Source organism: Protopterus annectens, chromosome 14.part0 (assembly GCF_019279795.1).
Source record: "Protopterus annectens isolate FY-2018-M chromosome 14.part0, PAN1.0, whole genome shotgun sequence".
NCBI classification, from domain to species: Eukaryota; Metazoa; Chordata; order Ceratodontiformes; family Protopteridae; genus Protopterus; species Protopterus annectens.
The window spans coordinates 918,136,618-918,151,046 of record NC_056748.1 but is presented as its reverse complement, the minus strand read 5'-3'; the positions used below and the strand labels follow the sequence as shown (position 1 = coordinate 918,151,046).

The 14,429-nt window shown below is 36.9% G+C and overlaps 1 protein-coding gene across 1 annotated transcript in view; it reads left to right on the top strand.

Moving 5' to 3' along the window:
• Window positions 1-14,429, top strand: part of ABCC2 (ATP binding cassette subfamily C member 2) — an 833,283-nt gene that overhangs the window by 736,535 nt on the left and 82,319 nt on the right. The window contains exon 28 of the mRNA XM_044055642.1: window positions 2,907-3,050. Within this exon, the coding sequence (XP_043911577.1) occupies window positions 2,907-3,050 (144 nt within the window). The remainder of the gene's footprint in view (window positions 1-2,906; window positions 3,051-14,429) is intronic.

The following is a 14,429-nucleotide window of genomic DNA, read 5'->3' as shown; positions in this document are numbered from 1 at the left end:
TAGGAATGACGACTTTGGAGACTTGAGAAAAATAAAAAGCTCACTTGTCAATTTGGAAACAAGTTTTCACATTTGTGTATTATGGTGCCCTACAGTCATGATTTTTTTTTACTGAAACAGGTGTTCATAAATCAGACACACTTGAAATACATGCTCACTTAGACAAAACACATTAGTAAGATGTAACATGTAAAGTATGGTTAAGAGTTTGCAAAACTACACTACTTACAGAAGTGCCCTCTTAGTGACCTAAAACACTGAAGCAGTTTTACTGCATCATAAAGTATGTAAATATGACTTTTTTAATCTGGGAGTGTTTTCTGCAGAAAATATATTTTTGCTGATGCAGAGTTCACTTCTGCATGGATACATATCTTAAGGAACAATGCAGCATGGACATAACATGAAAAAGTGATCCTCTCTGACTCAGGCCTTTATGTTAGGTATTTGGAAGCATTTGCAGTACAAACTAAACGGAATAGTTCTTACTACAGACACAGTCAAAAAATTAAGTGCACAGTGGCTTTATTCTGAGAATGGATACCTTTTGCAAGGTATGAGAAAGATTATCCACAGTGTGATGTAAACAGGTCTCCTAGGAGGGTTGTAGTTATAGCTTAATAAAAGTTAATTTCTAACAAAAGCAGATGTAGTAAATTAACAACTAAACAGGATAAATAAAGGCAGGCTTACACTTTCAAGACAGTGAATAGTTTAAAGAAAATATAATAACTCCAAACTCAAACCTTGCACCAATGCCCCTGACAACATCCCCTCCTTAAAAATTACTTCCTACAGTATCGCTCTCCCTATTATCATCCTGATAAATACATCTCTTCTTGAGTCTTATGTACCCAAACTATGGTGCTCTGCTTTTATTCTTCCACTCCACAAAGGTGGCAAAAACCGTAACTTCTCTAACTTCCTCCCCATAGCCATCCTCTCTCTTATCTCAAAAATTCTAGAGAAATGCATTCACCTGCAGCTCATGCCATTCCTAACTGAACACCAGCTGTTCTCTCCTACCCAACACGGTTTCCACCCTGGACATAATACCAACACAGCCCTTCTCTCCTTTTTACACACTGTCAATTCAGCTCGAGACTCTGGTAACTTAGTTTCATCTGTTCTCTTAGATCTATCTAAATCTTTCAATACCATCACCCACTCCCATCTACTAAACCATCTATCTAACCTCAACATCTCCCCAAAAACTCTATCCTGGTTTTCCAGCTACCTTTCTGACAGGTCCCAAGCCATGAAATGGGGCCAAGCCTCCTCCAGCTTCCTTCCTACCCCCACAGGAGTTCCCCAAGGCTCCATATTTGGCCCTCTGCTATTTAACATCTTCGTTAATGATTTCCACAAAACTATTCCCAATACCAAAATTGTCCAATACGCAGATGACTCAACTTTGATCTGCTCTGCTTCCAGCTTTGAAGACCTCCAATCTCTAACTCAAACCACCTTCGCAACCACTGAAAAATGGATGCACCAAAATCACCTCTCACTTAATGCTAACAAAACTAAGATTCTTCTTTTCACCCACTCAAAATCCACCACTGAAACAATTTATTTCAAATTTCTTGCCTTAACAACTCCATCGTTAGCACCGTTCCCTCTGCTAAACTCCTAGGGGTCACAATTGATGAACACTTAAAATTCAATACTGATATCCAACTTAACATTAAGAAAACCCATATAAAACTTGGCCTACTGTACAGAAATAATCAATTCCTCTCCCCCACCACTCGACATACCTTGGCCACTACATATCTCCTCCCATCTCTTCTATATGGTGCCCCTCTGCTTACGAATCTATCTTCTAGCCTAACCTCCAAACTGGAATTATGCTACAATAAAATCTCCAAATTCGCCACCAAGGCAAATTCCCACTCTCATCACTGCACATCCCTACAAAGTCTAAATTGGCTTGAACTCACCAATCAACTAGACTTTCCCCAAATTGTCTCAGCCCACAAATTAATCTTTCAACCCACCCTCTGCCCAGCACTATCCAATATTCTTCAACCTTACACCCCCCCCCCCAGACTCCTTAGATCTTCTAAGCAAAACCTTATTTCCATCCACAAACCCAAAGCACCCAGCTGGTCAGCTTTTACTCTCCTTTTCCATTGCTAAAAAATGGAATGCCCTTCCCTCTACCCTGAGCACCTGTGCCAACCTGCACTTCTTCAAAACACAACTCCTCTCCTACCTGCATACTCACCGAAAATGTAACTGCTCACTTCACTCTATACGTCCCAAGCTCCCCTCCTCCTTCTTTCCTGGCTAACCTTCATACCATTCCAAATTTCTCTCATAGACATACATGCTAACATAACTAACAACTACTCCCAATCCTATGCGTATTGCCTATCATCCTCCCAGACACTTTCTTTAACGTCCAAGTTGCTTAACTGAATGACTACCTACTTGAATGCATTCTATCTACTGTTTGAAAATTCAACCCTTTGTATGTAAATCAAAATTATCTTAGTATTTTATTTGTACTTCTTAATTGTTTGATCATTATGTCTTGTAACATTGTATTATGGAGCTTTTCTCCCTGGGCCTCCACTGAAAATGGGCTCTTCAGCCCAAGGGACCTCCCCTTTCCGAATTAATAAATAAATAAATGACGGCATTGTTTGAACATCTTGGTTAAAAGAACAATGTACTACATTGCTAGTAATGATTTTGAAAGAAAAATAAAATACTGATATTTACTCTCTACAAATCATTGTCTGTATGCTGACTAAATTGATTAAGGCCATGCATGACTGAAATAAGAAGCCATTAATTTTATCTTTACTTTTCTATCTACAGTTGAGTAACGAGAATAAGAGTTTAAACAGTATGTCCATTCTTACTTTTTGTTATGGTTTTATCTGTTTATATCATAGGCTCCCTGGATAACTGATCAACGCCCTTATCAAGGTTGGCCTGATAGAGGACATATTGAGTTCACTGACTTTAAGGTTCGCTATCGACCAGAATTAGACTTGATATTGCATGGGATATCATGTGAAATTGCAAGTAAAGAAAAGGTAAACTGATATATTATAGTTAAATCTTTAATTGAAGTGGAATTTTTGCATGTTGAGGTCCATACATATGCAAAAGTACTTTTATATCACAGAAAAAAAATGTAACTGAGATGTGTAATCTAGCTGCATTGTCTATCCTTTTTAAAAATGCTGGTAATGACTTCAGACTAGCAATTCTGTATAAGGAGCAGTAATCATGGCCAATGATGGTATGGTAGCCCAATTGTAAGAGCTATTCCTCAGATCTTCAAGGCATAGGGTTCAGTCTAGACCTCTGAACCAGCTTCCTTTTCTCAGTTTAAGGGTACAGAATTTTGCTGGAGATACACCCTAGTGGAAATTGGAGGGTGAGGTTTGCAGGGTTAAGCATGCTAGTATTTAAGGGGGGATTATAGGATCAAGCAGTTTCTTATACAGACACACACACACACACCATACCTTTCAACCATACCAGATTACTCAGATTTTACAGAGTTTTGGGTCCAAATGAAGGGGTGCCATGATTCCAGCATGGCACCCCTTCAATTCCAATTTTGTTCTTTCGTTTTTTTAATTTTTTTGAATATCGTGCTATTGGAGCTGACATCATCATGTGCGTGATGACATCAGCTCCATCAGGGCTACCAGCCAGTCGGAATTGAGCTCAAGGAGCTCATGTCATTATTTTCAGCTTGTCTCGCTGCAAATGTGAGTTGCAAATCAAGTGTAAATGCGAGAAAAGAGCACTCATTTCAAGTGGAATGGATTAAGGCAATTTTGTTTTGGATTTAACAGCAGCAGCACTCATTTTGGATTTAGCTAATTTCCTTTGGGGAATCAAGTGAAGTGGAATGGATTACGGCACTCATTTTGGGGAAATCAAGTGAAGTGGTGCTCGTAAGGTAAGGAGTGTGTGTGTGTGTGTGTGTATGTACGCATGTGTACATGTGTGTGAGTGTGTGTGTGCATGTGTGTGAAAATGTCCCCATGTAATACACCTGATGGCTAGAGGTATTCAGGCTCAAACCCTGTACCTTTAGTACAGGGTAAAAAGTGTCTAAAGTCCCTAGCCACCACCATTACTGAGCTTTGCCCAGAGTTGACAGCTATGGTGAGAAGTGAGAACAAAATTTGTATTCCCTCATTATTGGCTTTGTTGTTTATCCAGGTTTTTTGTGCTAAGAATTGAGAGCTATGGTGAGTGAGAAGTGAGAAGTGAATTTGTATTCACCCATTATTGGCTTTATCCAGGCTTTTTATGCTAAGAGGTTGAGAAGTGAGAACTGAATTCACTAAATGATAGCCATTAAGTTTCAGTCTTCCTATTTTTTAGGAAACTGCTGATTTGGCATAGAGGTATGTTGCTCTGACTGTAGTGCATAGGGTCCTGGGTTCAAGACTTGCCAGTGAAATGCATGATGATAATAATACATTTTATTCTAGCAACTTTCCAAAATTATACAAGCAATGTTTAAACTGTTTCCCTGGTTTTTGACCTTTTGCCCCCCCCCCCAAAAAAAACCTGAAGTTGAAAATAAGTGTGAGTAACTATGCAAGATGCCTATGGCTTACACTACTGTCATTCTATTTATAGTGTGGGTGTGGAAGTAGACTTTTGTGATGGAAATGTTCTGAATTGGGTCATTACTGGTTCATGTATTTTGTTTCATTGCCTACAGTACAGCCTACTGGAAAATTATTCAAACAATAAATTTAAAATGCGCTCTAACAAGTGTGCTGTATTATACAAAGAATATAACTTAATAAAGTCAGGAAGGTGTTTCAAAGAAAAGAACAGATGTATGTTTCTTGTTTTGTGTGCAATGGGCCAATGATCTGAAAACAGCCCAAAGGCAGTCTTTATCCACCACTGGCCAGATGCATTTTTTTTTGGATGTGGTGTGGGTTTCAATGCCATTTCAATGAATGTGAGTTTCAAGGGAAGAGAAGTTTTAATGCCAAGTCTATTTTCATTGTGAGACAGTATTGCTTTGTTTAGCAGATGTCTGTTAGTGTTTTGCATTGTTGTGCTGCAAAATGTAAAAATAAAATCCAAATAATCATTGTAGAAGTAAAGCAGTATGCACACATTAGTGTTTATGGTAAATGGGGTGAAATTGCCAGGTAATGGGACATTGTAACGGCTGGAGGGGGACTCTGGTGCCATATTTTGGTTGTCTGTTCTTCAGTTTGCATTTGAAAGTTGGTATTCCACAATACCATCAGAGTGGGTGGGGTTACATAATTATGCATGCAAATTAGATGTTAATCAGCATACAGATTTTTACCTATTTTTCATGGGCCTTGTCCAGATTTTTGATGTTTCCAGGTTGAGAGGTATGACACACACACAGACACACACACATAGGGACAGACAAGTTGTTCAAAAAAGTATTTTGTTCTAAAAGTTCTTGAAAATCGTGAAATATAACAGAATTAGAATTATGAGTACAATTGCTAAGCAAGTGTATGATCTTAACTTTGATAGTTTGTAATATGTTGCCAGTTTTAAGAGACTCTTTGTATAGCCTTACAGTACAACACCTTTCCTGGAAGGCAATTTTATACAAATACAATCTTGTTTTAGATTACATTTTTCCTTTATCTGAAAAAAAATATATACTACCAATTTGTTGAGATATAACTTGGTTCTTAGCTGGAGACAACCATGCCAGAGCTTCAGTTATCCATTGATCTATATATTTGTAGGTTTATAACAGCTGTGCACATAATTTTTAGTGTGTTATTTGCATGGACCTAACTCGGTAACAAATCAGTCCACTACATTTTATATCTTGCTTCAGACATGGGCTTTGAAGGAGAAACATTATTGTGTTTACATACGTATTACTTCAGCCTAGGTTTAGAAAATGATGAGTGTATAGAAATACTTAAGATGTGAGTTTCAGGTTAATACTGGAAATTTCTGCAGCTACAATGGTACAGAATTAGCATTAAAAGGAGGCGAATAACTAACAATTTTCAAAAATGTATCCAGAAAGAGTTTAACAGGCTCATTGTTTTACATTTGCTTAATAGCAGAGGAAGAGCATGGGCCTATCTAGCCTGTTGTTTTAACTACATTAATATTTTACTTTCCTTTACCTCCACAAATGTCCTCTTGCCCTCTTGAATGCCACTGTGGATTCCCTCTGCTCCAGCATACATTATGGAGGACCATGAAAATGAGAGTGCTGTACAGTAAAAAAAAAAACTCTACATAGAATGCTTTCATTACATGCTGAAGCAGAATTGTGCAGCGTTAATTTTGTGACTCTGGTGATAAAGTACCACGGGTGTCTTTTTGAAAATGTTAGCCAACTAAATGTTTAACAATGGTTATTATGGCCCTCAATGCAGTCACTCATAAAAGTATTGAAATGATGACCTATTTGAAGTATAATTCAAAACTTGCCTCAGTTATGAGTTTCAGCTTTAAGAAGTGGAGATGTGTATATTTTGAGAAAGTAGACAATTCCCCTCTTCTAGTTGCTAGGTGGGGTGACCTGGGGTCATAGTGGATTGGTTGGGTGAGATGGGGGGAAAAAATAGGCCAGGTCCTTATGCCATATCCTGTCCTGACTGCAGGGCTTGAGTGACACATGGTTGATGTCCATTTATAATGTAGAACTGTCTGTGGCATTCGCAAACCATGTAGTCAAGGTGTACAGTAAGCACCTGCCCTATCACACATGCAGTTTACAAAGTTGTTCCAGTTCTTATCAGAATAGGTTTAAGTTCTCTCTCTGTCAATTCTGTGACAAGAAATTCCAGTGAGGTAGAAAGCAGCATATGACCAGTTTAATGTTGCAGTCCAAAGTAATAGCTCATCCCTGGGTTTCAAGCCACCATATCACTCATTCTTCTTGAAGCAAACCTCTTAGTACTAAGTGCAAGTTAATCCTGAACCTGAATTCATCTTTATGCATTTAGCTGATGGAGAAAGATAAGATTTCAGCGGTACAACAACAATAAGCAATGTAGTCTTACATTAGCCAACATCTGATCTGTATATTGCTTTCTACTTCAGCCTTGTGAGGTGGCTGTGAGATTCCCAAAAATATTCCGTTATCTAACATGCTGAGGTATGTCCAGTATCCCATAGGAAACATGATGCCATTACCAGAAGATGGTGCCCTATTCTAACCAGGGCTTATAAAAGCACTCTTCAGGTGACAAACCCCTACTGAATGACATTTAAACAATTGCCATGCATCTCAAAGGAGCTTGGCCAGAAGTAGCCAGTGACCTTGGGCAGCCATAAAATATTTTAGAAACCATAGAAAAGACTTCATGACATCAGAAACTCTGATAAGGTATAATATGACACACTGTGTGGACTGTCAGATATCTAACCTATATATAAAGCATGATAAATGCACCAACAAGTAAAAAAATTGTAATCCTTTTGAAGAATTTGATAGCTATGCAGATACCTCATAATGTCCATCCAAGCTCTGTGTGACTCCCCCAGCTGTTAAAAGCTATGCTTTGTACAGTTTGTGATGAGCTGGTAATAAAAAGATGCACATGGGGGGAAGCAGTAAGCTGAACCTGGAAAATAAAAAATATTTGTTAGAAAATGTAAAACTTGTTCTAACTTAAACATTTGAAAAACTAAATTTATTCTGTCCTTAATATTTGAAAAACTAAACAAAGATGCACATTTGCTGTTACCCTTGATATGCTCTGCAGATACTTGCTGCAGTTTAAAATATCACTCACAAAAAGATGTTGCACATATACTGAAGTGTCCAGATTATTTTTTTTATGCAGAAACCAAGGCATGTCCATTTTCTTGCAGTGTTCAGAAGCATGCTTTACTGAAAAATTCTCTCTACAGATTATGTATATTTAATCTGAGATATAATAGGCTTCTACTATCATAACTGTTATACCAGATTTTATATATATATATATATATATATATATATATATATATATACACACACACACACAAATATATATATATATATATATATATATATATATATATATATATATAATATATATATATACATACATTATACACACACACATATATGCAATACGTATATGTAGGTTTACTATCATACAGTCGACAGTCAAAATAAATTTCTACCTTAAATATCGACTAAGACGTTCAACTAGAAATGTGGAGAAGGTCAGAATTTTGCAAACATACCTCCTGTTATGAATTCGACCTTTCTCGACATCCGAAGACTGCAGTCCAACACTGCATATCATGTGACGTGCCCATCCATGTGGGGCTGCACCCACCACAACCCCTGCAAATTCTATATGCCAACTCTGAGATCCCTAGTAATAAGACCAGCCTCATATGTGTAAATGCTAACAGTACTTCGACATCCCATGGTCGCCAAACCTTCACTCGAAACTGTGATTGTAAACCATATATGTATACATATATAAATAAACTTATAATGCATGCCAGATTAGGAGGTATACCAAGGATGTATAATGCTGCTACAAAGAGGTAAAAGATTATCAGATTTCAATCTTTACAAGATATTTACAAAATGCATAAAGCCTTAAGGAGATACTTTGTAAGAAAAGGAGTACTTTTGTACAAGACTGATGCCCAATTGTAGATTGATCTTGTTGATATGTCAGGTCTTTCGAGAGGCAATGATGGGTTTCATATATTTTGCAGTTATCGATGTCCTGCAGTTTCAAGACAACCTAGTACTGCAGTGCTACCATTTTTAACATATCCCAGACATGGCTTTTATTCCTGACCCTATCACCATAGACATTTGAACCTTGTATATCCCATCTGCTTATACTGAAAACATTTTACTCCAAAGCACAAGCATGTACACAAGTCTGTATTTTCCCCTTTTGTATATGCAACTTGATGTGAAAGTTGAGATTACCCTCAAAGGTTCTGTTATACCTATATGTAGTGCTGACTACATACTTCTTATGCAGTTGTGCCCTGCTGGCTAGAGAGAGGTCACTCAGCTGCTTCAAGGATCAGGAGTTTCATCTCCAGCTCTAGCATTTAAATTCCAGCTGGGTTCTGAATTATTCTGTGAATATATTAAATTACTTTGCTGCATGCTCTGCACCAATATCCAATGAGTAATGTTGCCAGTTGTAATGAACTGCATTTCAGCTGCATACAAGTCAGCTATCTTTTCATTCTTGGGCATACCAGCATTACAAAATTCCCTTGGTTTGTACTCTTAGCTGCGACACTGACATTTTTCATACTATACAAAGCTTATTTTGTGTGTGTCCTAAGTACTAAACATTAAAACAATTGCTGTGCATAATAGGTATAATATTTAGTGATCAAAGCTGCTTTACAGGATATGATACAAGAGTTCCATTTGTAAAATCCAGCTGCTATCTGTCAATAAATTTGTGATGGACAGGGATTATGGGCTGGAATTCATGCACTAGTGCTTTCATCATCTGTGGTACAGTATAATTAATCAGTGATGTAGGGTTTGAATCCTACCACTGGTACCATACCGGTTAATATATTAAGATCAACTGGCTTTGAGGGAATATAGTAAATGTGCAGTGCACTGCTGCTTCGTTTAATAGCTATGCCCTGTTATACTGAAATGACCTTCACATTGTACAGCTGTAGATCAGAGTTACAATCGCTATCTCCTGAGGAGTTCACCCATCTTAGAATAAGCTTGGTGCCTTCCAGTGCATGATTACCAAGAGTAATTGGAATGTGAACAGAATTGTTTAACATATGCACACACTATTCTACACCACGAGTACTTTCTCCCAAGCATTTGGTAATACTGCCAAGAAAGCACCTTATTGCACTACACTATATTCACCACAATAAACAGGACATGCTGGAAGGATATATTCCTGTCCCAGAGACTTCTTATATATTGGGAACAAGTTACCCATCTATGTCAAGCAAAGTTCCTCATTAGTACTCTTCCAGAAAAATCTTGATGAGTGGATGGGAAATAGGAAATACACCTAGGGGATGACTTCTGTGGCTCTGCTTGACAGGGGCACAGGAAATTAACTTTCTTGGGGTGGCGTAAGCCAGGGAACCTTGTTGGCTAGGCTTACTTAGGCCCTTGGGCCGATAACCTAGTACCTACTTCTGAACCTATATTGTTTACCCCTCAATTACACTAAGCTGTGAATATTTTAATGACAGCAACAGTTTACACAGTAGCACTTTGCAGAGCAGATGTTCACAGTTAGTTTTCTCATTATAAATGTGTATACGTTTAATCTAAAATGAAAAGCATAAGCCACAAGCATTTAAAGATAAATAAGATTCTTGAAAGAAATAAATTGAAACATTTCCATTTTAAATAAGTTTGTCAAATGTATGGGACTTGTACATGGAATTGAAAATAAAATAGGCAGATAACGGTCAGAAAAAAAACATCTAAACTAGAAACCTTTGCTTCTGATTAACGAGACACTGTTCCTTATATTTTTTAGTCCAAAATTTTCAAAGCCCCTGCTACAGGTAATAAATTCTGAGTCAAAGGATATGGATGCTGCTGCCAGACTGCAGTGCTTATACAAGCTCAAAGCATGATTTCAGGTGTCTGTTGCTTTTCAAATTCTGTAAGATTCTTTTTTGGGCCTATGCTTATATGCTCAGGTGGAAAGGGTAAGATTTATTAAGTCTAAGTCTAAATAGATTTCCAGAGGTGTAGCAGGCTCACTCAACACCCTGTGCCAGTTCCTTACCTGGTGCCCCACTCCCTTGCTGATGGTGAAAAGTGAAAAAAAAAAAAACTGCTCTGCTAGACTGTTCAAAGCAGTCTGAAGTACACACCCCTCTCATGTATGCCCCCTCCCTACCAGCTCTTCACTGGAAGAGCAAAAAAAAAAAAAACTCCTATGGTAGACTGCTCATAGCTGAAGCATACACACACCTTCCCAGGCACACCCCATCCCTTCCAACAACAACTTTTTGTACTGGCATGTCTGAAATGTTTATCCTGAAAGAATGCTGAAACGGCACTCGGACTGTGCCCTCTAACAGTTTGTGTCTGAGGCATATGCTTCCTTTGCCCCTCCGTTGCTATGCTACTGTAAATTGCCTTTGACCTATCTTCCAACTCCTTGCACATTATGGTGCAGCAATACATGTATTTGAGCAGGCAAGAAGCATGGGTTTAGCTTCATTTTTAAATTGTAGCTGATTTGCAGTGGCAAATAGATATATACCATTTTGCACATTTTCTTTTATCAATTAAAATTTACTGAAAATGCTAGAACACAGCTTATTTTATGTTTTAATATTCCATACTTTTTTCATTTTATCCAGCTTTAAACCAGCTAATTTGCATCTCATACATTTCCCTTATAAAAAAGTAACATTTTCTAGTTTATTACTGACATCTTTACGATGGTGGTGAAGAGCATTTTTTATGAACATGAACTAGAAAAGGCTAAATGTTCATTACAACATATGTAAAGGGTTTTAAAAATAACTTAAAATGGATGAAATGAACAGATATAAAAAATGTATCCCAGTTATTTAATACCACCAGTCAGAGCTTTGATGTAGATGGTGAAACAATTGTTGAGATTGTCTTTTATATCACACTGGTGGGGAATCCAAACTTACAAATGCTAAAATATACATATGGTGGATATAATGTATAACAACGTTTGTCAGTTTAACAACGTCATGGGAAGTTGGCCTGTTAGATAAACAGTATCCTTGAATATAACCCTGCCTGGTTCTGAATGCATTGACGTAACACTATTTTATTTATTTTATTTTATTTATTTTATTTTACATTTGTTGACCGGGCTAGTCCAACTGGATATATATCCGTTTACAGTAGAGGCCCGGGGAGAAAAGCTCCAGTACATGCAAGAAAAAAATATAACACTGGCATCTACACAAAGTTATTTTAAAGCAATATAAAAGTTTAACAGTTTAAAAAAAGAAGATAATTACATAATCAAATCTAAAAACGTATCCGTTAAGTTCAACAAATTGAAAAAATAGGCAAACTTTTAAGAAGTAACTCTCAACAATAGAAAGTGTAAGTTTGGAGCTCAGAAAGGGGGAAGGGTAGCAAAAATTAATATGGGGAGACATACTTTCAGTCGGGATTAGTACAAGGACATAGCCATTGAGTTTTAAGATGTTCCTTGATATGTTTTTTGAACAGTGAGGTAGAGTCTTGATTAGTCATATCTTGAGGGAGTTGATTCCAATGTTTACCTATGGAATTTGAAATTAACGCATCTCCAGCTTTATTGTAAGATTTAGTTGTGGATACTAGGAGTTTATTAGCCGAGCGAAGTGTGGCTAGATTTTTATAAGGAGAAATCAGTCTTGCCAGGCTAGGGGTATTGTCTGGGAAGTGAAGGGTTTTGTGAATGACAAGTAATTGTTGGTAGAGTAGGTGGTTGTTAAGCTCTAGCCAGTTTAGTTGTGGCAGTGGTGAGTTCTGAAGGGAGTAGCAGTAATGAATCTGGCTATACTATTATAACAGGTAGAGAGTTTGCTAATGTTATTTTTAGTCTCATAATTCTCTACAATATGAAAAAAAATGTTCCCTCATTACCCTTTTCTCGATCTCATATCTCCAACATTCCTCGTCAGTAGAGGGGAACATTTTCCTGGTTCTAGCAGGCATATAAAAATATTTATGGAGATACTTTCAGCCAAAGTTTTGAACTTCATCAGACTTTTATGCAATGACAATAGTTATTTGTTGGTTGTATATCAGGCTGTGACTGTTGCTTCTTTAATATTATGGTTGTGAACCTGCCATATTAACAGTATGAGCTCTGAGTTTTTAACATATTTACAAGCTATGTAATGGTTATGACGGCAGTGTTTTATTTACTGTAAGTTTTAATATGCTATGCTGATTGTCTTTAACAAAATGTAGTTTTGTTCTAAGCTTGGATCCAAGTTATTTTAAAACATGTTTTTGTTACAAGTGCACTATGCAAATGGGGAGTAAGTATTGCTATGTTTCATTGCCTCATTTTTTAATCAGGCAGTGACTGTTGCTTCTTTAATATTATGGTTATGAACCTGCCATGTTAACATTATGAGGTCTGAGTTTTTAACAGATTCACAAGTTGTGTAATAGTTATGACAGCAATGTTTTATTTATTTACTATAAGTTTTATCATGCTAGGCTGATTGTCTTTAACAAAATGTAGTTTTGTTCTAAGCTTGGATCTAAGTTATTTTAAAACAAGTTTTTGTTACAAGTGCACCATGCAAATGGGGAGTAAGTGTTGCTATGATTCATTGCCTCATTTTTTAATTGCTTAATTGCCTTTTAACTAGATTGGTTAGCTGGTTCTTAAATAGTTGTGTGTGGGAATTGTTTTCAGGATCTGAGGAAGGCACATGCCGAAAGCGTTTATCCTGTTCTTGTTTTTGTTGTATTAAAGTTCCACTTTTATGTCTGTGGTGTTACGCTTCTTTTTTGATTTCTTCCAAAGTTCTGAACTTCCTGACTTTGATAACATGCATGAGAGTCGAACATATCCCTTTCCATTTTACTACTGTATATTGTTTTCAAAGTGTTTACTCATTTTTCTTTTAAACCTTATTATCTGTCATTACTTTAATGCCCATTAGTCCTGTACTAGTTAGCAATTTCTATTCTCCTTGATATGATCCTGCCTCCATTATATAGCCCACTATATATTGTGTATCCTGTGCTCAGGATCTAGCTTTCAAATTTTCCTTACCCTCTCTTACTAGTCTCATACAAGTCTTTCCTACAATCCCAATGTTTGGTTTAACTTCCTGTCACACCATTTCCATACTTCACCCTCTGTATCTGCTCCCAAAACCTTGAATTTACATTCTTTCACAAATTTTCACTGCAAAGTCCCTTTGTGTTTCTTTTTTCTTATCTCATTCATAGTGAATAGGAAGTATCTTCTCTCTAAACTTAGATATTCCTTTTTTGTTTTAGCATATGTATTACAAACTATAGAAAAACCAATACAGTTCTGAAAATACTGTTAATTAGGCACTTCTTTAACTTCCTTCCATACCTGTATGGGTTCTTGTACCTCAAATGTCCTTTCTGTATTTAGCATATTTAGGGAAATAGTTATTTGCCTGCATCAAGTGAAAAGTCTTAATTTGTGTCGTTGTATGGTATTCTTTTATATTTAGCATTCCCAACCCACCTTGATCAGCCAATAACATTAGCCTTTCAAACTCTACCCTCCCCCTCTTTCCGTCCCTAATAAACTCTTTAAATTATTTGTCTAACTTTCTCTAGATCTCTTCTCTAAGTTGGTAAAGTATGCCTTACCATAAACAAGATTAGGAATGTTAAAATTATTTTAATTGCTTGCACCTTACTAAGCCCATTCCTCTAATTTTCCACTTTATTATTTTAGTCATCATTCATTTCGGTATTTCCTGTCATGTGTTTTATCATATGTCTTGTG